Source organism: Ictidomys tridecemlineatus, chromosome X (assembly GCF_052094955.1).
Source record: "Ictidomys tridecemlineatus isolate mIctTri1 chromosome X, mIctTri1.hap1, whole genome shotgun sequence".
Taxonomy (NCBI): domain Eukaryota; kingdom Metazoa; phylum Chordata; class Mammalia; order Rodentia; family Sciuridae; genus Ictidomys; species Ictidomys tridecemlineatus.
Genome location: NC_135493.1, coordinates 75,494,028 through 75,519,523, shown reverse-complemented (window position 1 = coordinate 75,519,523; position 25,496 = coordinate 75,494,028). Strand labels below are relative to the sequence as shown.

Genomic DNA, 25,496 nt, shown 5'->3' with positions numbered 1-25,496 from the left:
TTTTTTCCTTTTCTCACCACATCCCTCAGAAGCACAAAAGATGAGATTTTAGCCTATTGGAAATCAAACCCAAGAAGGATCATCGTACAGAGATGCATTCCACATACTGCAGAATGATTAAAGATACAGGGAAATTTTGACCTCATCTTATTCCACTCTTTCTGCCCATTAGTCTTTCCAAAAGGGGAAAATACCCAAAAAAATAAATAAATAAATAAAATAAAACCATGGAGAGTCCATTCAAACTGTTTGTTTTATACAGAGAAAAGCTCTGTTTTGCTCTTGCAAATTGCTCTTCTCGTGCCAATGAGCTATCCCAGCTCATGACTACTACTGTAGAATCATCCTTCTCACACCATCTTCACATGCTCAGAGTTGTTTGCCTTTCCTCTGGTTAACATACTCCAGAGAAATTAGCTCACAGTGAACCTTCCAGAGCTGGAACAGTACTGATGTGATCAGTCCCCAGAGGGGACCAGCTCTGCAAGCCTGGCTAGCTCTGCATGGGGAAATGGGGGTAGAGGTAGGAGGTTTTCTAGTACATTCAAATGTACCACTGACATTTGAATCAAGTAGGGGCCCATCGGGGGCTCAGAGCTTCATGTTGCAGCTCAAACCAACCCTCTGGGGAGGGGGGGCGGGGAGGGTGCATTGTGTATTTGTAAGTATGTGATGGAGTGTTGGAGTTGTAACTGGAGGTTTCAACACTTGCTCTGTGTTCCCAGAACTATACCCCAAAGTTTGCCTGGGATTGAAAGAGAAACAAATGGGATCTGGAGAGAAAGTGGGGGAGAACAGGAGGGGGAAAAGCAAGGCTTTGAGCACAATCTATCTTTTCCAACCCTTAGTAAGGAGGTTTCTTGATTTGGCAGCCTCGATATTTTGCAAAGTTGGGGAGATGGACCCACAAACTGATACAGACATGGGGAGAGAGATCACAGATGAAATAATACGAATAATAGTCACTATTTGTTTTCCAGATGAGGAACTGAGGCTCAGAGAGGACAAATGATTTGGCCAAGGGCTCTATTCATTCAGCAAGTAATTATGAAGGGCCTCTAGTGTGCCCTTCCACTGCTAACAAGCAGTAGAACAGACATTTGAACCCAGTTCTGTCTGAATGGGAGCTCTGGAGTCAAATTGTTTGGCCTTTCTGGTGACCCTCCTCTCCTTGGCAGCATTACCTTCAAATCAACTCACCATCCCCTGACTACTTTTTCCAGTCACCCCTAGTAAACCCCTGCCATCCCACAATGCACACCCAGCTCCTTCCATGTGACTGATCCAAAGCACCTGAAATCTCTTGTCTCGCTGGAAATGGGAGGAAGGCTGCCATAAACAACCCTTTAAGTTCTGGCCCCTGACCCGGGCCTTTTAACTCTCACCAACCCTCCATCCTGCCATGTCTCCATCACCCCCATTATATTGTAATTTGAAGCTTCCAGCTTTGTTTAGAGCTAAATAGGGAAGGACAAGAGGAAAGAAGGTTGAAAAGGCCAGCTCACCCGCTCCTACTGCCTGAAGTGTGCCATAGCCCCGGCCGCAGTCTGCTATTTGTTATTCCACAGCCCCAAGCTGAGACTTGCACATCTTGTGAGGAATGTTTTCAAGAGAACCCTCTTCAGGACATCATCTCCTCAGGTATCCTTAAGGCTGAGATTGACATCCTTCTAGGGGCTAGCATTTGGGACTTCAGGTCTGGGCATGTTCAAGGCCTGCTGAAGCCCCAAGCTTGAAGCAGTGCTTCTGCCTCGGGGGACTCTACTCCATGGAAACATGGCTTCTTCGCATACCTTCCCTTTCTTCCCGAGAAGCAGATTGACCATTTGCTTTAGGACATCTTAGGAGGACTTGGAAGCAGGATTATGGAGGATGACTTGAAACAATTTGCATGACATCAGGTGAAGGTCTCTGTGACATCCACGCCTTATCCTCCCTTCCTCAGCTCTGCCTTCTCTGTATTCTCCATTTCCCTGTGGTCCTTTATAGGACTATTAAGTACCCAGGATTCCCCATTGAAGACTTCCTTTCCTTCCTGCTTCACTAAAAGGTATAATGAATGGAAGCTGGGGTGTAGCTTAGTGGTAGTGCACTTAGGTGGCATGTGCAAAGTCCTAGGTTTCATCCTCAGCACCACCACCCCGCAAAAAAGAATATAAGAAATAGAAAGGTTTTCCATTGTTGCTGTTAAACAGAAAAATAAGCTATAAAAATATCATACTACATTTTTTACAAGTTCTAAAATAAAACTCGATGCTGTTCCCTGATGTTATGGTAACTTAGAAGCTTTTACTAAACCTTGAAAACTATTGGCAGGTTATTTATGAAAATTTGAAATTTCTTCCTAAATTCATGAGATGAGAACTACCATTATTGAAAGCATACAAAATAACATCCTATGATGGACATTATCTCATTTAAACCTCAAATTTCCTTGTGATATAGGAGACTGGTACCCAAAGACTTTGTGTAAGACACCCATAGTCGTGGAACAAATAAGCAGTGCACTTGGGATTTGAACCCAGGCCCGGTGCTCTTCTTCCACTTGGAAGCATTAACCTGTCAAGCCAATTCTACATCTCTCACTTGATTTTTTTCAATCACCCCTATTAAACATTTCCTTCCCTACCCAGGCTCCCCAAATGAATTCTGAACCAGCTTTATTTTAAGAGGTATGAGGATATCTCCACGTTAAACCCAGCTCAATCAATCACCTCTTGGGTAGGCAATGCTGGGGATGAAAGTCAGGACTTCGCACATTCTAGGCAAGTGCTCCACCACTAAACAATATCCCCAGCTCCCCTTTTTGTGACAGAGTCTCATTAAGTTGCTAAAGCTGGACCCTAACTTATGATCCTCCTGCCTCAGCCCCCAAGTAGCTGGGATTATAGGTGTGCATCACTACACCTGGCTGACACACATTTTTTAACCTCCTCCCCCTTCTATGGCTTGATGCCATAAAAGCCATAAGAGAAGTTGAAAACATGGTCCCTGCTGCTGATAAATAGCTGAGAAGTCTGGATGAAAAGACAAAATTAACCCCCTTGAATAGATCATATTTTAGCTGGAGCTCATACTATATAAAACCAGCTGGGGAATAAGACTTTAGGGAGACAACTTTCTGAAGACTTAGAGGATTTGAATAGATCAGAGTGAGGATACAATCATAAGCAAGGGAAATGAAGAATGGTAAGGATAGGGACAGATTGTAGGTTCCCTTGAATTTCAGGCTGATTTAGTCCATATCATTTATGGTAAAGTGAGACCCATTGTAGGTTCTGGAATTAGAACAAAATTTGATATAGTGATATTTGGGATATATAGTTCAAGGGGAAGAGGCAAGAACAGGAGTGGTAAGGTGAGGAGGAGGAGCTGAGACTCTTTTTTTTTTAAAGAAAGAGTGAGTGAGAATTTTAATATTTATTTTTTAATATTTGGCGGACACAACATCTTTGTTTGTATGTGGTGCTGAGGATCGAACCCGGGGCCTCATGCATGCCAGGCAAGCGCGCTACCGCTTGAGCCACATCCCCAGCCCGAGCTGAGACTCTTTTATGAAGAGCATATCCCCAGCAGTTAGAGATGTGTCATTTTAAAAGGATCAAGGAGAAGGGAAGAAGTAAAAATGACTCTTAAGATTTCCAGATTGGATATTAACTGGGATGGGAAGCTGTTGTGGGAGGGCCATGGTTTTACAGAAACGTGCTTAATGTTTTCTGTTTTGGTATACTGAATTTGAGGTGTGGTACTGATTCCACATAGGATGTCTATATGGAAAAATGTGTTACAACCAATTAAAATGTAAATTTTAAAAATAATTTGATGACATAAGAATATGCTCACGATAATAATGTTAATCAAAAAACCAGGATACAAAATGTTTTAATACCATCTCTTCTCAATTTTGTAAACATATATAATGTGTATGTGTGAGTGAGTGAATGCGTTTATGTATATGCACAGAAAAACACTAGAAGGAAATTCTAACAGTAGTTATTTTCAGTGAAACTTTACCAAGGTGGTTTAATAGTAGTTATATAAGATTGGAATTATGGGTAATTCTTCTTTTTTTTAATAATACTGTGAATTGAATCCAGAGAGTCTTTACTACTAAACCACATCTCAACCTTTATTTTTACTTTTTATTTTGAGGCAGGGTCTCACTAAGTTGCTTAGAGCCTCAAACTTGTGATTCTCCTGCCTCAGTTTCCCAAGTCTCAGTTCCCAAGTCTCTTTGCCACCATGACTGTTATTTTATTTGTTCTTTATTCTTTTTTAATATGGAAAGTTGAAGGAACAAGTCTAGCTAAAATAAACTATTCTTCAAATTTTCTACCATGTACATGTATTACTTTTGTAGTCAGGAAAAATCAATCCATGTTTGGAAGGGATTTTTAAGAAAAAGACAATAATCTTTTGTCAGACCTATGTCCCAATTCTTGGTTTTTTATAAATGGTCACTACACCTGCAGGCACCTAGAACAATAATGGACTAGAGGATAAGTGATTTAATGTCTCAGGTGCTACTTCCTTTCTAGGTCCGTCTAAAAATTCCAGGGTGCTTCCATTTATCTTGAAAAGCAAATCATCCCTTGACTCACAATGTAAACCTCTTCTATCTGGCAGAAAGGCAGAAAATTCAGGTGTCTCCCCAGAACCACCTACCTCTCCAAAATTCCCTTTTACTCTAAGGCAACTATTTCACTCTCTCCAGGGTTTCTCTTCTGTTTCATTGATCTATGTATCTATTCTCCACAATCATGATTACTATAGCTGTATAATAAATCTTAAAATCAAACAGAGTGATTCTTCTTACTTTTTTCTTCTCAAAATTATTTTAGCTAGACTTGTTCCTTTAACTTTCCATATAAGCATTAGAATAATCTTGTCTGTATCTCCTCAAAAGATCTTGGGCTGGGGTTGTGGCTCAATGGTAGAAGGCTTGCCTAGCATGTATGAGGCACTGGGTTCAAGCTCCAGCACCACATAAAAAATAAATAAATAAACAAAATAAAGGTATTGTGTCTATCTACAACTAAAAATATTTTTAAAATCTTTATGTTATTTGTAAAGGAATTATATTAAGCTTATATATCAATTTGGAGACAGTTGACATCTTTACTATATGTGTTGAGTCTCCCAATCCATGAATATAGTATGTCTCTCCATTTTTAGATTTTCTTTTACTTCCTTCTAATAACACTTTTTAATTTTCAGCATACAGACCCTAAACAGATTTTATATATAAGCCAGCTTTCCTTCCTTATTTCCTTCCTTCCTTCCTCCCTCCCTTTCTTTCTTTGTGAATGATCATGAATGGAGAAATACATAGATAGATAGATAGATAGATAGATAGATAGATAGATAGATAGATAGATAGATAGAGATATAGATTATTATTATTATTCATCATTATTATTATTATTACCAGGAATTGAACCCAGGGCACTTAACCACTGAACCACATTCCCAGACTTATTTTAAAAATTGTTTATTTTTATTTTGAAATGGTCTCACTAAGACACTTAGAACCTTGATAAGTTGCTGAGGCTGGTTTTGAACTTACAATTCTCCTGCCTCAGCCTCCTGAGTTTCTGGGATTACAGGCATGCACCACTACCCCTGGCTGCAATTTTATATATATTTGTAGTTGGACACATGCCTTTATTTTATTTACTTATATGTGGTGCTGAGGATCGAACCCAGGTCCTCGCATATGCTGGCAAATGCTCTACCACTGAGCCACGATTCCAGCCCCTGGAATTATATTTTTAATTTGGTTTACCATGTGTTCATTGTCAGTATATGGAGATGCATCTAATTTTCATACTTGATCTTTGATCTTTGTGTGTGTGTGTGTGTGTGTGTGTGTGTGTGTGTGTGTGTGTGGTGCTGGGGATTGAACCCAGGACCTTGTGCATGTTAGGCAAACACTCTACCAACTGAGCTGTAACCCCAGCCCTTCATACTTGGTATTATATCCTGTGACTTTGCTGAATTCATTTATTAGTTCTAAGGATTGTTTGGCAGATTCCATGAGATCTTCTACATTGACCATCCATACACAAATAAAGACGGGTTTGTTTCATCTTTTCTGGTCTATATATATTTTATTTACTTTTCTTGCCTTAGTGTACTAGCTAGGACTTCCAGTACTATGTTGCATAAGAGTGGTGACAGCAAACATCCTCAACTCATTCCAGAACTTAGAGAGAGAACATTCCATTTTTCATCATTAAGTATGATGTTAGCTGTAGGTTTTTGTAGAGGTTTTTCTATATTTTCTCCATCAATTTAAAGGAGTGCCTCATCTGTAATCCTAGTTTTCTAAGAGTCTTATCATGAATGTGTTTAAATTTTGTCAAGTGTTATTTCTGATTCAGTTGATATTAATATCACTATGAATGTATATATACTAATGCTGATATATATAATATATATACTATACATATGCATCGGTATTAGTATATATGCTATATATTAATATATATGATTTTTCTTTAACTTTTTAATATATTTTTTAATTGTCAATGGATCTTTTATTTTTTGTATTTATATGTGGCACTGAGGATCAAACCCAGGGCCTCACGCGTGCCAGGCAAGCACTCTACCACTGAGCCACAACTCCAGGCCTAACTTTTAATATGTTGGATTAAATTGATTGATTTTCAAATAATTAATCAGCTCTGTATACCCGGCATAGATCCTAATTTGGCATGATACATATTTTTTTCTTAAGGATTTTTGCTTCCATATTCATGATGAATATTAGTAGTTTTCTTTCTCATACTGTCATCATCATCATTTACCATCAGGGCACTAATTACCCTATAAAATAAGTTTGGAAATATTTTTTTCTATTTTTTGCAAGAGATAGTATAGAATTGGTGTTAATTCTCTTCTTCAGTACAATTCTCCAGTGAAACCATCTGGGCCTGGAGATTTCTTTTTTAGGAGTTTGTAATTTCTACATTGATTCCATTTTAGTCAGAAAATCTTTCTATGTAATTTCATTTTTTTTATTTGTTGAAGCTTGTTTTATGGCCAGGATGTGATCTATCTTGGTAGACCTGTGAGTATTTGAAAAGAATGTGTATTCTGCTGTTGTTTAGAGTGTTCTATAAAAGTCAGTTACATCCTGTTGATTGATAGCATTGTCAAGTTCTTCTATATCCTTGGTCAATTTCTGTCTAGTTACTCAATTGGTTGCTGAGAGAGTGATGTTGAAGTCTCCAGCTCTAATTCTGAATTTATCTATTTCCCAATACAGCTCTATCAATTTTTGCTTCACATATTTTGAAAGTCTGTTTTTTAATGCATTTATATTTTAGATTGCTATATCTTGGTAAAATGACCCCTTTGCTGATATATAATGTCCCACACTGTCCATGTGGTTTGGTGTGAAGCCTACTTTATCTGAAATCAACATAGCAATATATCATATTCTATCCTTTTACTTTTAATCTATCTTTACTGTATTCAAAGTGAGTTTTTTATAGGCAACATACAATTAGGCCATTTTTTAGCGACTGCCAGTCTTTGTTTTTTGTTTGTTTGTTTGTTTTTTTAGAGAGAGAGAATTTTAACATTTATTTATTTTTTCTTAGTTCTCGGCGGACACAACATCTTCGTTTGTATGTGGTGCTGAGGATCGAACCGGGCCGCACGCACGCCAGGCGAGCGCGCTACCGCTTGAGCCACATCCCCAGCCCAGTCTTTGTTTTTTAATCGCTGCATTTGGAACATTTACATCCAATGTAATTTTGTTGTGGTTTGACTCTCCCATTTTATTTTACTATTTTTGTTGTTGTTTTTTGTTGTTTCTCTGTTTTCTCCTGTTTTTTACTATGGGTGATTTGTACATTTTTTCAAATTCCATTTTGATTCATCTGTAGTATTTTTTATTATATCTCTTTGTATTGGTTTTTATTGGTTGCTCTGGGTATATATTGAACACATATAACTTCTTATAATCTACTGTTGTCAACATTTTACCAGTGTGAGTGTAGAGGCTTTATCTATTTTTAAGTCCCTTTCTTCTCCCCCATTTATTTACTTGTCTTAAATATTTTCTCTACATACATTTGGAAGCACATCAGTGTTATAAATTTTACTTCAACCACCAAATATAATTTAGAAAGCTCAAGAGGAAAAGAGAAATCTATTATATCTACCCATATTTTTATTTTTTCTATTGTTCTTTCTTCCTCTCTAATGTTCCAAGATGCTTTGTTTTATCATTTCCTTTCCATTTCAAGAACTTTGTTTGTTTATTCTTTTTTTAGGATAGGTGTGCTAGCAACAAATTCTCAATGTTTTCTTTCCCTTATGAAACTGTCATTTTCTCTTCATTCCTGAAGGATATTTTCACTGGATATATAATTCTGATACATAATTCTGAGTTGACAGTTCTTTTCTTTTAGCACTTGAAAAAATATTGTACCACTTCCTTCTGATTTGTCTTTTATGAGAAATCCACTGTCATTTGAAGTATCAATGAATTATCAATTATAGGTAAGGCTTGACTTCTCTTTTGCTGCTTTCCAGATTTTTCTCTCTTCATTTAGTTTTTGGAAATATAATTATGATATGTCTTGGTGTGGATTTCTTTTGGTTTATACTGTTTAGGATTCCATTAGGTTCTTGAATCTGTAGGTGTTCTGTCTCTTGCCAATTTAGGGGAATATTTAGCCATAGTTTTTAAAAAAAATACTTTTTAGCCCCACTCTCTTTCTTCCCTCCTCTCAGATTTGATGTGAATGCCAGATCTCTTTAATGATGTAAATGTTAGATATTCTATCATGGTCCCACATGGTCCCTGAGTCTCTGCTGAGTTCTTCAGTTTATTTGCTGTCATTTGTTCAAACTGAGCAATTTCTGTTGTTCTATCTTCCAGTTGGCTAATTCTTCTTTCACCACTGCCATTCTGCTATTAGACTTATGTGTTGTTTTTTACTTTACATATTCTAGTTTCTGGTTCTAAAACTTAGTTTTAGTTTTTCTTTCTGTTTCTTTACCAACACTTCCTTTTTTTCCTTTTTTTCTTTTTTCATTTGTTTCGGGCATGTTTGTAATTGCTCATTGATGTATTCTTATGGTAGCTGCTTTAAACTCCTACTCAGATATTGCCAATATCTGTCATCTCTGTTATCATCTGTTGATTATTTTAAGATTTGTTTTTCTTTTTTTCTCATTGAAGTTAAGAGCCTCCTGCTCTTGGTATGATGAACGATTCTCTATTGTATCCTGAACATTTTAGGTATGATGTTATGAAACTCTAGATCTTATTTAAATCTTCTGTTTCAGCAGTCTTCTGACATCATACTGTCATGGGAGGGGTTCACTACCCCATTACCTCCAGGTGAGGGTAAAAGTCTAGGTTCCCACTTTATTTTTTTTAAGAATTTTTAATATTTATTTTTTAGTTTTCGGCAGACACAACATCTTTGTTGGTATGTGGTGCTGAGGATCGAACCCGGGTCGCACGCATGCCAGGCGAGAGCGCTACCACTTGAGCCACATCCCCAGCCCTAGGTTCCCACTTTAAAGAGTTTTTTTAATTTTTAAGAGTTTGCCAGATGAATCAGAAAAAAAAGACACAATGTTCTTTCATATCTGAACATTTATTTCAGGTTTCATATGTATTTTGATAATGTTTGTGTTAAGAATGGGTTTTTCAAGGGCCCCTCAGAAATAATAAGCATATACCATAACTCAAAATATGCACAGCAGTGAAATATGCACATTATGCATTATCACTCAAGTGCCACTGAGATTTTCTTTAAGTCTAGATTCTAAAAATATTAATTTTTTTTAAATGATAAAAAGTCTTGGCTCCTTACTCAGCTACCATTAATACCCTGGTAGAGAAAATTGGTGTCTCATTCCTGCTTGGTAGAAGTAGAAATTCAGGCTCCCAAGTAGTGGAAGGGGACTCTGGTTATTGAGAGGCTAATTTTCTATTTTAATCTTTCATTCACTCAAGAAATATGTATTTGGTGTTAATATGTGTCAGGAACTGTTCTAGGCACTAGTGATACAGCACTACAGAGGAAAAATAAAAGACTTGCCCATCATAGAGCTTTTATTCTAGTGAAACAGACAAGCAATTAGCAAATAAATATTTGGTGTTGATTACTGATTAATTAAGGGGACACTGTTTTAGATAGTGTGGTCAATAAAGTTTTCTCTGAAGAAGTAACATTTGAGAATAGAACTTAAGGAAATGAGTAAAGTATTTTTACAAAAATTGAGGTGAAGAACATTCTAGATGAAGGGAAAACAGCATCAAAAACCCTAATGTAGGAATGGATTTAGCATATCTAATATATATGTTTTAACATGTATCAGAAAGAAAATATAACTATCACATCAAACTCTTTGACCTCACTGGTATTATTTCTTAAGATGAAGCTAAGTATTAAAAAAATGACTCCATATGAGAAAGGTTTCTACATAAGTGATATGTAAATATGGTTAGACTCTTTGACAATATTGAAGTTTAGGAAGCAAATCTGTCTCTGAAGTAGATAAAATTATTTCAATGTAATATTATTTAATATATGAGAGAATCAAGGTTTAGAAAAGCTAATTACTTTCTCCAGGGTCACAATGCCAGTGAGTGGGGGAACTAGGATTCCACATGAGAAGTTGAGGATCATGCCCAAAGCTTAGAAGAAGAAATACAGATTTTTCCTTCTACCTGGTAGAGTTGCTGATTATTGTATACAACAGACCAAGAATTTTGGAAGGGCAGGTAGAGGACTCTAATATATTTAAGTGAATTTGTTTGTTTGTCCAAAGAATACTCCAAAAGCAATTAATATTCCTCATTTACCTCCAGCTTTTAGCATTAAAATGATCCATGAGCAAAATTATTATTTTGGAAATTATTTGAGAAAATAAGGTAACTTATTCAGGGTTCTGGAATGTCCCAACTGTTGACAACTTTCTCAGTGTACCCAGAGTCCCTTTAACTCACAGAGACTCACTCAGGTGCTGTATGAGCTCAGCCGCCAAACCCAGCAGTGCTGATGGTCATTTAACTCCAGCATCAGCAGGCCAGATTCCCTGGCTTTGCTGCCAAGGGGAAGCTACTTACTACAGGGTTCTCACCACAGAGTTCCAGAAGAAACTCTACAGATGTTTTTGCATCTCATGAACTCCTCTGCTATACCTTGACGAGGACATCCCCAAGCCATGGTCAGGCCACCAAGGAGCTGGGAGTCTTTTGAGAAAAGGAAGCATCTTTATAGGCTCTTGGTTTGCCCACATCCTTGTGCCTCTTTGCAGCTCCAAGCATATTTTGGAGGGAGATTTCATAAAGATTTCTAAATTGAGTTAGAATTTCAAGTCTATTGTGACATGCAAATTAGTCCTGCTTGCCCGTTGGCAGCAATGCAGCTGAAGTGCCTAGAGACGGGCCATAAAATGAAAACATCAAAGTGATTAAATGTGCCCGAAGAGCATAATTGAGTGCATGAATAAGAGAAAATAAAACAAATTGATTTTCTCCAGTGCCAGAAAAACAGAATAATTGAGAACAAAATAATAGACTTTGAAGTAATCAAAGTGAGGAATGCACCATAGTGACATAGAAACAGCCAGTTGTGGGAGAGATTTATTGTGTTTCTGTTATCATTTTTACAACTTTAATTTCATTAGCTAATAAATACAAATCAATTGAAAAATCAGTCAACCAGAGAGGAGGAAGTCCCAAGCCAAGATTTTTATTCACATCTCTAAAACAGACTGAGGCGGTGATCCTTAATCTACTTTCATAGGTGCACATTTCCCCTGTGAGCTGGAAAACAAGTTCTGGGAGGCCTCTGCTCTGGAGGTGGTGATGTTCTGTTCTGTCAATCACTTTCCACATATAGGTTACAGATTCAACTTTCCAAAAAGGTCACTTTTATACCCCGCCAAGATTTCCAACAGACAGCATTGTCTTAGTGGAAGCATCTTGGTTTATGAAGTTGACATGTTCATGGTACTGACCAGCACGTGTGGTCTTTCATTAAGTCCTTCTGGCCTCATTCGGTGGTAGTGGTGATGGCAACAGCTGTGGCAAAAACAGCAGAAGCATCTGCTCACTCTCATAGTACTACTCAGCATCTCTGCATCATTGCTTCCAGCGCCCCACCCTGCCTCCAAACACACACACACACACACACAAAAAAAAAAAACACTGAAATCTAATCTAAATCTGGAAAGCTCAAACAAGTATATGCCACCCCCTTGGCTTCCAGCCTGGTACCCATGATGCTGGAGAAGATCAGTGGCAAGATGCTAGGCCAGGGGAGACTTTTCACATCAACTATGGAAATAGAACACTGGGGACAACAAGTCATGCTGGGACCACATTCGGGAAGATAATGGAGTAAACATGAGACTGCTGCAGAACTATTTTTATGGCTCCTCCAAGAAAAGAATCCCTCCACCCTACTCAGCTGTTCATGGCTGGGCTCAATGGCCCTTCCCTTCAAGATCTGCAGTAATGGCTGATGTGACCCGAATTGTGGTTTTCCTTTCACAGGCCTTTGAGCTACTCTGGCAGTGGTTGGCACTTCCAGATGTTCATGACACACCCTACCTTCAGGGCTCTACAGTCAGTGGCCATGCCTTTGGCTCTAGTAAAGGTCTCTGGGACCATTGGGACTGTAAAGCAGGGTGTGCAGAAGGAGCTGGCAGCACTGAGACTGGCACTATTTGCTGGCTCAGTCAGGATGGCATGGTTAATAGATTGTGCCTGCCAGGCAATTTCTCCTGGAGAATTTATCTTCCAGGAAGCACCTAGAGCCTGAAGGGAGTCTCTCTGACCTTCTGGTGGCATCTGAGGCCTAATAGTGATGTGCTTTGAGGCAAATAGGGATGTTGGCATTTTGCTCTTTTGTGCAAGAGAGCAAGAATTTGTCTCCAGTTCAAGTCGAAAATCCCAACTTCCATTTCCCACTAGTGTTTGGGTGGAGCAAAATGGAGCAAATGGCTTTCAAAACTCTAAAGCATTATACAGATGTAAGACTGTATTATTCTTCCTACCACTGCTATTCCCATTATCTTGGATTTCATAGCCCAGAATTTTTGCCTGAAAAAGAAATGTGGAGAAGGCACATCAACCAAAGAACCTGGGAGCTGTAACTCCAAAACGCCTGGGAGGCATCGCCCAGCCCAGCAGATAGACAACTGCTGAGGCCCAGCTCCACAAGCTGCCTGGCAGGCATGCAGCCCACTCCTGTGATGTCACCTCTACAGTTACTTGTGCCCATCCCTCCACATGGAACCAGCAGATTTAGGCACAGGAGGGGAGAAAAAATGAATCATAGGCTATTTTAGAAATTGCTTCGATTCCGTTTGAGCCCGCAGTAGTGCCTTGCAAGCTGAGACCAGAGCACCCTAACCATCAGAGTAATATCCTTTAAGTGCTGATATCCTGTAAGTGCCAGAAGCCTGGTGGGATTAATCCACAACCCCAGGTTCTAATTCAGGTCAGAAACAGACAAGTGGTAATTGGTGGTTCCACATAATTGTCATTGAAAGGCTTTCTGATGACAGGAGGGATCGACATTCCAAGGCAAGCAATGCAGTTGACAATTAAAGGCTAAAAAATCAGCCATTCACATCAGCACATGCCCATGGCTTCACAGAAATCCTTCGGACTGCCATTGCTCCCAGGTAAAAAGGAAGACCCTCAACTTGCTCATAATGGGGTAACAATTGGAAAGTTTACTCTAGCCCCACATCACACTAGATCCTCTCTCCTCTCTATAATTCCAGCCTCCTTGTCCCCCTGCTTGACCTTCATCCTGGGTTCTGACCACAAAAACTTTGCAGTTGCCTTTATATATCCTGCTCTGTACTTGCTGCATGGAACATTCTTTCTGCCTTTGCCCTTCAAGATGCCACCTGCTCTGTGAAGCTTTTCATGCCCTCTCTTTTTCTGCCTCTAGAATTTTGTATATACAGGTATTTTATTACTCTGTTGCTATGGATGATGATGTGTTTGACTCCAAATATGTCCTCCTTGTTGCTCACTGGACCAAGAGCTCCTTGATGGCAAGGACTGTGTCGTGTTCTCCTCTCTGATCCCAGTGTCTGTCACAGGGCCTAGGCCATTGTAGACACCATTAAAGATTTGTGCAATGAATGGACAGAGAAGTGGACCATATCTACACAGGGGAGCTTGATGGAGTATGGAGCACACCATGTGAGATTTTCAGATACTAGAGGCCAATGGATGTAGACCAGCCTGGGCATGAGCTGGTCAAGAGCCATCTTTACAATCATTTTTTTAATATTTATTTTTTAGTTGTAGATGGGCACATATCTTTATTTATTTATTTTTATGTGGTGCTGAGGATCGAACCCAGGGCCTCGCACATGCGAGGTGAGTGCTCTACCACTGAGCCATAACCCCAGCCCCCCCCACAATCATTTTTATCAAAATGTGTTTCATGTTACTCTATAGGAGACACAATTTGAGGTGACATGAGGACATTTTTAATTTTTTTTGTACCAAGTATTGAACCCAGGGACACCTAACCACTGAGCCACATCCCCAGTCCTTTTAATTTTTATTTTGAGACAGGGTCTCACTAAGTTGTTCATGGCTTTGGTACAGTTCTGAGGATGGCTTTAAGCATCTGATCCTCTTGCCTCAGCCTTCTGAGCCACTGGGATTGCAGGCATACACCACCGCACCCAGCTAGACATTTTTAATTTTAACAGCCATATTTATTTTAATGTATGTTTAAAAATGTAATAAGCACATAGAGTCTTTTTTATTTTTGTTTTTGTTGCTGCTTAAGCTAGATGAGGCCAAAATAGGTATTAAAGTTTTAGCAGTGAATGGATACATAGAAGAATATTATGTGACTATTAATAAAGATGCTAAGTAGATGTGACAACATTCCTGAAAGGATTACTCATAGGATGGTAGTTTGGGAAATACTTTTCAACAATCCTAAATTCACTATTCTGTTCTTATGTGGTGCCACTCAGCTTCCAAGAGTCCTGGGATCACTTTGGCATTCCTTCAAACTGCTGTGATATTGCCTTCAGAACTCATTTGCCACATCACCTGGTAGCACTGATTCTCTGTTTGTTAGCATGTGTTTGCTCACCTCAACCACATTTATAAGGTTCCTAAGAGCAAAGACCAAGTTTTAAACCTCTGTGAATTGAATGGGAAAGTGCTTGATCTACTGCCCTGTAACTCTACAGGTGTTTGCTCCTTCAGTGAATAGGTATTGAGCACCTACAGTATACCAGCCACTGTAAAGAGTGCTAACAAAAGAGAAATGAACAAGACAGATAAAGCCCTTGCCCTCCTAGAGTTTGTGAGAGGAGACAGACTGTGTGCAAATAAACACACAAGATGCTTTGGGTGAGCAAAGTGCATTAATGAAAATAAAATTGGGCCATGTGATAGAAAAGGAGTGACTGGCTACTGGCCTCTCAGCTTGAACTGTCATAAGGCCTCTCACAAGTGACTTTTGAGTTGAAAACTGTTGACTCAAGGTGATAGAGATAGATAGATAGAGAGGTGATGAGATAGATCAAAAATGGGAATATCTGAGGACAGAGCATTCCAGGCAGAAGAAACACCAGGTACAAAGGAGGAAGCCCTAAGAGGGAAAATTATTCATGTGTTCAAACCACATCAAGGAGGCCTGTGTGGCTAGAACCAAGTGAGCAAGGAGAGTGGGTTGGAGATGAGAGACAAGGGACCAGTTCCTGCAGGTGAGTTGCTTAGATTTTATTCTAGGTGGCTGTTACAGGGTTTTGAGCATAAGAGTGATTATATTATGACCTGAGTACTCTGGTTACTATATAGAGAATAGCTTGTAGGGGGCAAGGAAGAAAACAAAGATGCCAGTTTTGAAGCTACTAGAGTCATCCATGCAAAGGGCAACAGTGATTTGGAGTAATGATAGCTAGCAGTGAAGGGTGGAGAGATACAGGTGACTTTAGAATATATTTTAGATGTAGAATCTGCAAGACTTGCTAATAGGTTGAAAAGAACCTTTACAAACAAGAGAATCAATAAGGACAGCCCCTAGTCAGTGTTATGAAGGAGGAAAACAGAAACACAAGGGTGGCTGCATTGTCCAATACAACCACCACTAGCCATTGTCCAATACAACCACCACTGCATTGTCCAATACAACCACCATGGCCCAATATGCTTAACATCATGAGTTACTAAGGAATTGCATTTTCTACATTTAGAAGACTAGGTTGTTTTTATTCAAGTTAACTAAATAAAATTTAAAATTAAGTTCCTCACTTGCATTAACCATATTTCAAATGCTCGATAGCCACATGTGATTACTGGCTACCATGTTGGGCAGCATACATCATCCCAGAAAGTTCTACTGGACAACGCTGCTCTGTTTGTGTGAGAAAGAGAATGAGAGGAGAGAGAGAGAGAGAGAGAGAGAGAGAGAGAGAGAGAGAGAGAGATATTAGGGACCAACCTCAGGGATGCTCTACCACTGAGCTACATTCCCAGTCCATTTTTTGAAATATTTTTTAGTTGTAGATGGATACAATATCTTTATCTATTTTTTTATGTGGTGCTGAGTGCCTCACATATGCAAGGCAAGTGCTCTACCACTGAGCCACAACCCCAGCATCCCCAGTCCATTTTTATTTTTTATTTTGAGACAGTGTCTAGCAAAGTTGCTCAGGCTAGCCTTAAATTTGCTATCCTCCTGCCTCAGCTTCGTGAGTATCTGGGATTATAGATGTGAGTCACCACATCCAGCTTACTCTACACTTAGAAGACTAGGTAGAAAAAAAAAAGATAAACCACAGACTGTGAGAAATATTTGCAAAATTCATATCCAGTACAGGACTTGTGTATCCAAAATATACAAAGAACTGTTAAAACAAACAACCTAATTTTTTTTTTTTGCCACACTGGGAGATTAAACCCAGAGATGCCCTACCACTGAAATAAATACCCAGTCCTTTTTAATTTTTTTATGTTGGGACAGGGTCTTACTAAGTTTCCAAGGCTGGCCTCAAGTTTGCAATCCTCCTAACTCAACCTCCCCAGTAGCTGATATTACAGGCGTCAGTCAATATATCTAGAACAAAGAACCTAATTTTTTAACTAGGCAAAATATGTAAACAGACATCTCTCCAAATAAGATATATACATGACAAGGAAACATGAAAATATGCTTAACATCGTGAGTTACTAAGGAATTGCAAATTTAAACAATGAGATACTGCAGGGTATGGTGGCACATGCTTGTATTCCCAGCTATTTGGGAATGTGAGGCAGGATTACAAGTTCAAGTCCAGCTTCAGCAACTCAGCATGACCCTCTCTCAAAATAAAAATTTTAAAAAGGGCAGGGATGCAGCTCAGTGGTAAAGCACCTCTGGATTCAATCCCCAATACCAAATAAAAAATCAAACAAACAAACAAAAAAAAAAGTGACCTACCACTACAAATCTATTAGAAAACCTAAAATCCAAGATACTGACAACACCAAGTGTTGGAGATAATGTGAAGCATCTCAGAAATTCTCATTCATTACTGGTGGGAAGGCAAAATGACACAGCCACTTGGGAGGACAGTTCAGCAGTTTGTGGCAAAGCTAAGCAGATTGACCATACCATCCAGCAATTACTCTCCTTGATATTTACCCAAATAAGCTGAAAACCTCTGTCCACACAAAAACTTATCATGAATTTTCATGACAGCCTTGTTCATGATTGCCAAAACTTGGAAGCAACCAAGATGACATTCAGCAGGTAAATAGATAATCTGTGGTACACCTAGGCAAGGAATATTTTCAGCACTATAAAGAAATAAGCTATCAAACAACAAAAAACATGGAGGAGCCAAGCATCATGTCACACAACTGCAAAGCCAGCAACTCTGGAGGCTGAGGAAGGAAAATCCCAAGTTCAAGCTCAGACTCCGCAGCCTAACAAGGTCTAAGCAACTTAGTGAGACCCTGTCTCAATATTAAAAATTAAAAAGGATTGTGGATGTAGCTCAGTTGTAAAGGGTCCCTGGGTTTGATCCCCAATACCACCCAAAAAAAAGGACATGGAGGAAACATAAGTACATATTGACAAATGAAGGAAGCCAATCTGAAAAAGCTACATACCATATGATTTCAAGCATATAATATTATACAAAAGGCGCAACTACAGAAATGGTAAAAAGATGAGTGATTGCCATGCTTCAGAGGAAGGAAGGGAGAGTGAATTAGTGGAGCTCAGATTTTAGGGTAATGAAACTATGCTATATGATACTATAATGGTGGACACATACCCCATGCACTTATCAAAACTCATAGAAACGTACAATACACAGAGTGAACCCTAGGGCTGGAGCACACATGTGCAGGGCCCTGGGTTTCATCTCCAGCACTGAAATAAAAACAGTGAATCATGGTGCAAAATGTGAACTTTAGTTAATAATAATGTAATAATATTCATTCAAACTGTAATAAATGTACCCTACTAATGTAAGATGTTAATAATAGAGGCAACTGCCTGTAAGGGAAAATGGAAGGGAATATTTCTGTATTTCCTGCTCAGTTTTCCTGTAAACCTAAATAAAATTGCTCTAAAATTAAAGTCTACTTAAAAGAAAAAAAAAAGAGACAAAAAGTAGAGAGAGTGCTCACCAGTACCTAACCAAGTACCTAGCACCGAGTAGACATTCCATAATTGTTTGTTGAGTAAGGGGAAGAGCACTTGAGTCAGTCCCTCAGTGAACTGATAGAACACAGTTCTCCTGAAATCCTGGGGCAGTCCCTTCTTGTACATCAGAGGTGGGGTGACAATATCATTTATTGTCCAAACTAGGATATTTGAGAATGAAATGGAGTGCCACTGATAAAATCAAAACCATTCCAGAGATAACCAGAAATTACAAATTGGGAGTACATGAGCCATATCTTGCATCCCAAATTATTTTGTTTGATCACTCATATTGATGCCCCACACAATATTCTTTACAATTTCAATCAGCTGTCTGCATTGAACACTGTGGAAACATTGCATAAAATGCGCATTTCTGGGTTGCAGATGTAACTCAGTGTCAAAGAACTCATCTAATATGCATGAGACCTTGGGTTGGAGCCCCTCCCCCGCCCCCAAAAAAGGAAATTTCTGATTTTTCTTAGACAATGGAAATATCTGGTCATACTGGGCCCAAATTCCTACATAGTAGTGAATGGCTGGAGCTGAGTTGTAGCTGCCTGCTTTGCAAGCATGTACATTTCTGTTTGCCTCAGACCCCTCCACTCCTCTTTGTATATAGGCCAAGTATGATTACCATCTCACAGTTTGGGTTTTCTTTTTTTTTTTTTGGTGCATCATAATTATACATAATAGTGGAAACCATTATGCCATATTGATACAGGCATATAATATAATCTGCTCAATCTCAGTTCCCTCTACCTTCCTGTTCCTTCCCCTTCTCTCTCCATCCCTTGCCATCCTCCTCCCTACTCTGATCCATTTGCTCTACTCTACTATCCCTCTTCTTTCATAGTAGAATTGAGGAAAAAGAAAAATATTTCTTATACTCAGGATGACTCAAATTAGAAAAATGAAGAAAGCAACAAGAGGGCTTCATATGTGTTGCCCCAATCTCCTTTACATACATCCAGTCTTGGCCTCTTGAGGCATTTGGGTTTGCCCCCCTCTGGTCTGAACTCCATGTATCCTTCAGGCCCCAGACTGTGTTGGCTGAATTTTCTCAGGCTGCCACCCACTGCTGGAAAAGCTAGACATGAAAGGGAGACAATGGGCATTATTTAAGCTTACATTATATTGTTACCCAAATTTAACATTGCTCATCATCAACTTTTGGAGGAAATTATTTCTGTTGTTTTTCTTAATTGTCTCCAAATGTAACTGGATAGCAAGTCAGGGCAGCAGAGAATACAGCACCCACCTTTCCTCTCTGTGGACACATGACATTGGAACATTGTGATGTGGTTTTTGTCCACCCATACATTCACTCATTCCCTCATGCTCTGACTAGGCTTCAGATGGAGGGACCCCTCACTTCAGCACCAGGATCCCCAGTGGTGTGTCCTCAGCAGGAGCAACCAAGCAAGCAATGACATGAGACAGGAACATATGGATGGAGCATGTCTATTTAAACAAAGGAATGGACTGCATTCATAAGTGGTCAGGAGCTCCTGAAGAAAGGAAAGGGGTGTGATCATAGGTAGCAATTACTGGGAGACAACTCCAGAAACAGGAGGACTACTGAAAAGCTGTGCAGTGATCCAAGTAATATATGTGACTAAAGAAGAGACAGTGGAATAGAAAAGAAGAAACAGATTTGAGAGAAATCTTGAGATTAGGCTTGGTAACTCATAAGACATGGAGGAGGCATGAACCAAGAGATGAAGAAACAAAGATGATTCAGAAATTTTTTGAGTTTAGTAGTTTAAGACACCAAAAACATGATCCAAACAAGGGAAAAATGCTAAATTAGAACATTATCAAAACATCTTTTTCAAAAACATATCTTTTGCTTTACAAAAGACTTAGTAGAATAAAAAGATAAGTTATGTAGTAAGATAAAATTTTTACAAATCATATGTCCAATAATAGAATTTAATAATTCTAAAACAAAGAATTCTCCAAAATATGGGTAAATGCTATGGGTGCAGCTCAATAGTAGAGTGCTTGCCTAGCATGGGAGAGGCCCTGGGTTGCATGCTCCAGCATTGCAAAAAAGGAGAAGAGGATTAATGATATCCCTACCTGAAAAACTTAAAAAGTCCCGGTGTGGTGGCACACACCTGTATTACAAGCAACTCGTGAGGCTGAGGCAGGAGGATCGTGAAATCAAAGCCAGCCTCAGCAATGGCAAGGCACTAAGCAACTCAGTGTGACCCTCTCTTTAAATAAAATACAAAATAGAGCCATGGATGTGGCTCAGTAGTTGAGTGCCCAGTACCAAAAAACAAACTAACAAACAAACAACAACAACAACAACAACTGAAAAAGTTCCCACCAGCTCAGGAGGCTGAGGCAGGAGAATTTCAAGTTCAGAGCCAGCCTTAGTAACTTAGCAAAACCCTAAGCAACTCAGTGAGACTCTGTCTCTAAATAAAATATAAAAAAGGGGCTGGGGGTGCTGGGATTGTGGCTCAGTGGTAGAGTGCTCCCCTAGCACGGGCAGGACCTGGATTCGATCCTCAGCACCACATAAAAATAGAAGGCATTGTGTTGTGTCCATCTACACCTAAAAAATAAATAATAAAAAGTGGGGGCTGGGGAAATAGAGGGCTGGGGATGTGGCTCAGCAGTTAAACAACTAACTCTGAGTTTAATCCCTGATACAAAAAAAAAGTTTAAAAAGTGAGAAGATGCAGGGGGGCATGGGATGAGTAGAGAAACTTTAGATTGGGCAAAGGTAAAGGAGAGGAGGGGAGGGGGTATGGGAGTAGGAAAGATGGTGGAATGAGATACCCATCATTACTCTAGGTACATGCATGATTGCATGAATAGTGTGATCCTACTTCATGTACAGAGAACTGAAAAATTATGCTCCATTTGTGCACGATGAATCAAAGAGCATTCTGCTGTCATGTATAACTGATTAGAACAAATAAATTTTTAAAAAGTGATAAAAGAGCTAATTAACATATAATATTATGTGACATAATAAATCCCATGTGTTACTGGTCTCCTTCCATCAGCAAATATTTGTTTTTGTTTTCATAGACTTTATTGTTGGAAAAAATTTCAGATTTACTGAAAAATTGTAAGGATAGTACAGAGAGTTCCCATGTGCCTCACACTCAGTTTTTCTCACCTTTGACATTTTATGTTCCTATGATATGTTACATTTAAAGATCCAATTTGATACATTATGAACTATCCCTTATTCAGGCTTCTTTTAACTGCTCCAAGATCCCATCCAGGATACCACATTTTCTTTAGGTCTTGTGTCTCCTTTGGCTCCTCTAGGCTATAGTAATTTCTCAGACTTTCCTTGTTTTTAATAACCTCTAAAATTGTGAGGAGTGCTGGTCAAGTAAATTTGTAGGATGCCTCTCTTTTGGAATTTGGTTTTCATCATAATTAGACGGGGGCTATGGGTTTAGAAAAGGAAACCCGCTTAAGAAAAGGGCCATTTTCACCCCCATTGTAGCTGGGATACCTACTCTCAACATGGAGCCTTGATCACTGGCTGAAGTAGTGTTTGTCAGATTTCTCCACTGTAAAGTTATTCTTTCTCCTTGTTTTCCATACTGTAAAGAAGTCTCTATGCAGAGTCCATAATAAAGAATTGAGAGTTAGGCCCCCCCCTCTTTGAAGATAGAGCATCGAATAAATTATTGGAAATTCTTCTGCACTGGAGATTTGCCTCCAATAATTTTTGAAAATTTTTGATGAAGTGTAATTTATCAAATTATTTCTTGTGATTATTGTTTGGGGGGTCCTAAGAAAACTTTGCCTAACCCTTGTGTTCTTTTTGCTTGACTATATTTTCAGATATTTTTCTAATAAGGATGCATTGCTTTGTAATAATTAATAGCAAGTTTTAAATATTTAATAAAAAGATCCAGGTACAGTGATGCATGCCAGTAATTCCAGCTACTTGGGAGGCTGAGACAGGAAGATCATAAGATCCAAGCCAGTGCGAGCAAAAAAAAATAGATTTGCACATACAGAAAGTCAATTTGCTATATATTAATTTAAAAATTAAAGTAGATAGGCAAGTGGTTAATTTCTGATTATGTGTCTTCTTTCCGCCTTTTTTTCCACTTATCCATTCACTCAGTCATTTACTGAGCACCTACTATGTATGAGGCATTGTGCTAGACTTTGGTGATCAACAAAAAGTAAGGCAACCCAGATCCCAGTCCTCATGAAATATTCTTCCTGTTTCAGAGGAGACGTGATCAGTAGGGTTTGGAGCCCAATGATCTGCTTGGGGAAATGGGCCAGGGAAAGACTAGCAAGGGACAAAGTGAGCAAAACTTTCCTTCCTAGAGCTTGATCCTGTAGGCTTGCAAATGATCACTTTTTAGAAAAGGCTCTTAGGCTTGAGGGCAGTGGAAGGCTCCCACTCCATATTTCAGTGGTATTCACAAGAAAAACTGCTAGGAGGGATGTACCCTGCTAAGGCAGGAAGAAAGGCTAGGGGTAGAGAAGATTTGATGCAGTTAATTGTAAACTCTGAAATGTATAACATGAATGTGCATTTGTGTTTGTGTGTGTGTGTATGTCTTAAAACAACCATTTGTTTAGTTCATGACTCTGGATTGACATTTGAACTGGGCTCAGCTGAGTGGTTCTTCTGGTTTAGGCTGGATCCATCCAGCATCTGAAGTCCCCTGATTATCAAAAACCTCACTTGGAATTCATGTAATTGACTGATAGTTGCTGGGATCATAAGGGTATCTGGGCTCTTTGCTACACATCTTCCAGCAGGCTGGCCTGTACTTGTTCACTTGGTAGGGTCACAAGGTTCCCAAGAGCAGCAAGAGAGCAAGCCACATAATGCAAAACTGTTCTTCTTCACAGCTTTATTGAGGTATATCATTCACATACATTACCTGAACTTGAATTTTGTTTTCTGTCCTGTTTGCAGGGAATCTGAAGCATGTGGTCTAGTTGACAAAAAGAGATCACATTTCCAGCGCTGAGCAGCAGTGCCTGTAATGAAGACAGCGTGTTTATTCGAGCAGTTTGTGGAATTTGTGACTGCAGGGGAAATTTGGATGAAATTACTTCCTGAAAATTTCCAAGGGGCACCAAGTAGCAACGGGCCTCCTGGGGTGAGAAGGCAGGCACCCCAGAGTCCTCAACTAGGCTTAGGGGAAGAGGAAGATAGACAACATTTAAAGTATTTTTAAAAAACACACAAATGCAGTTTTTAATCTTTGAAAATTATTTTTAAGTGAGTTGGGGAAGGGGTGTTTTTATTTTCTTAAAGGAACAGATCAGAAGCTGGAGGAAAGTGTGGAGCTCTGGTCACCAGTTTGTGGACAGGAACTGCTGACAGGCAGGGTTTGGATCTCAGGACCATCCAGATGGAGCCCCAGGGAAGGGAGGAAACAATCAGTAAACTGGGTGGTGGGGTGGAGTCCACTACTGTTGTTTTAGGATTCACTATCTATTTTGTTTTTTTAATAAAATCTTTGAAAACCTACCTCCTTGCCCCATTGTTCTCATTGTTAACTGACATTGTTAACTGACACTTCACCCTTTCCTTCCTTGAACTTTTCCCCTCACCAAAGAGGCAAGAACAGCCCTATTGCTTCCAAGCTCTGCTCTGGTTCTGCCTTAGAAGCTCACCCTGAGTGCTGGACCCTGCTGGGGAAATAGTGAGTCTCCACCACAAGCCCTGAGGGCAGAAGGCCAAGTTCTGTCTTGTGCTGGGACCTGATCGTGGTGGAGAAAGCATGGAGATGCAAGCATTTCAACCAAGGAGAAAGTCTTGCTAGCACCTTAGGGAGGAACTGCCGTTGCCCAGGAAGGATTTAGGAATGGGAAAGATAGGTTGGCATGTCAGGTATAAGTGGGGCATTCCCATGGATAGGGAAAATACTTCTTAGCAAGGTATAGACAGTACATGGGATGAAAGGGGTCTATGGGTATAATGTGTTGTTGTTACCCTAAGCTCTCAAGAGATGGCCAGATGGTAAAATAGGAATAGGGAATAATGTGAAAGATGATGAAAAAAAAAAAAGGGATAACCACACATCATGATTTTTTTTCTTTTGTCTCTCTCTTTTTTTTTTTTTTTAAGTATTGGCAATTGAATCCCAGGGCCTTGCACACGTTAGACTAACATCATTCCACCACTATGTTACACCAACAACCCTCCCCCTGCCTTTATTTTGAGACAGAAAATGAAATTCAATCACTAAATTCTAGGTTGACTTCAAACTTGCCATCCTCCTGCCTCAGCCTCCTGAGTAGCTGGGATTACAAGTGTGCACCACTACACCGGGTAAAACATGATCCTATAATTTGATTTACCAAGTATTTATGAAACTCTTACAACTGCTGGGACTGGGATAGGAGACAAGGACACAATCCTATCCCGGTCATATAGGAATTCCCAGACAAAGCAAAGAAGGAGGAAAAAGAAGCAGATCCTGGGTTGTTTCAAGCTCTCTCCAATACAAATGCAGTGCTGGGGAGAGCACTGATGAGGGAGCATCTTCCCCTGTCAGAAAAGCATCCTGGAGCATTTTTAAGGGGACAATGTACAAGCCGGGCCTTCTAGAGTGAGTTGTATTTCTCCAGGCTTCCAAGAGGGGGAAGGGCATTCCACAGAAGGTAGTGGAAAAACCCTTCAATGTTGTCCTGGGATGGAAATAGCCAAGCTTTTATTAAACAGCATGGCATGTTTAATACCAGTCATTTCAAATGGTGACTATTCTGATTTTATACTCTCCACTTAAGGGCAGTTTTGACTTATACCCAAAAAGAAGAGGGATTTTAAAGAATAGAACTGTGAGGAGGTGCAGTGCAGGGCTGGGG

The 25,496-nt window shown here is 39.4% G+C and overlaps 1 protein-coding gene across 3 annotated transcripts in view; it reads left to right on the top strand.

The window, feature by feature from the left end:
• The window catches only part of Hdac8 (histone deacetylase 8), a 226,671-nt gene extending 202,515 nt beyond the window's left edge, over positions 1-24,156 (top strand). For all 3 annotated transcript variants that reach the window (XM_040281895.2, XM_040281892.2, XM_005339995.4), the window contains one exon: positions 23,596-24,156. In XM_040281895.2, coding sequence (XP_040137829.1) covers positions 23,596-23,604 — 9 coding nt within the window. In that variant the 3' untranslated portion in view covers positions 23,605-24,156. The remainder of the gene's footprint in view (positions 1-23,595) is intronic.
• The last annotated feature ends 1,340 nt before the right edge of the window (positions 24,157-25,496 follow it).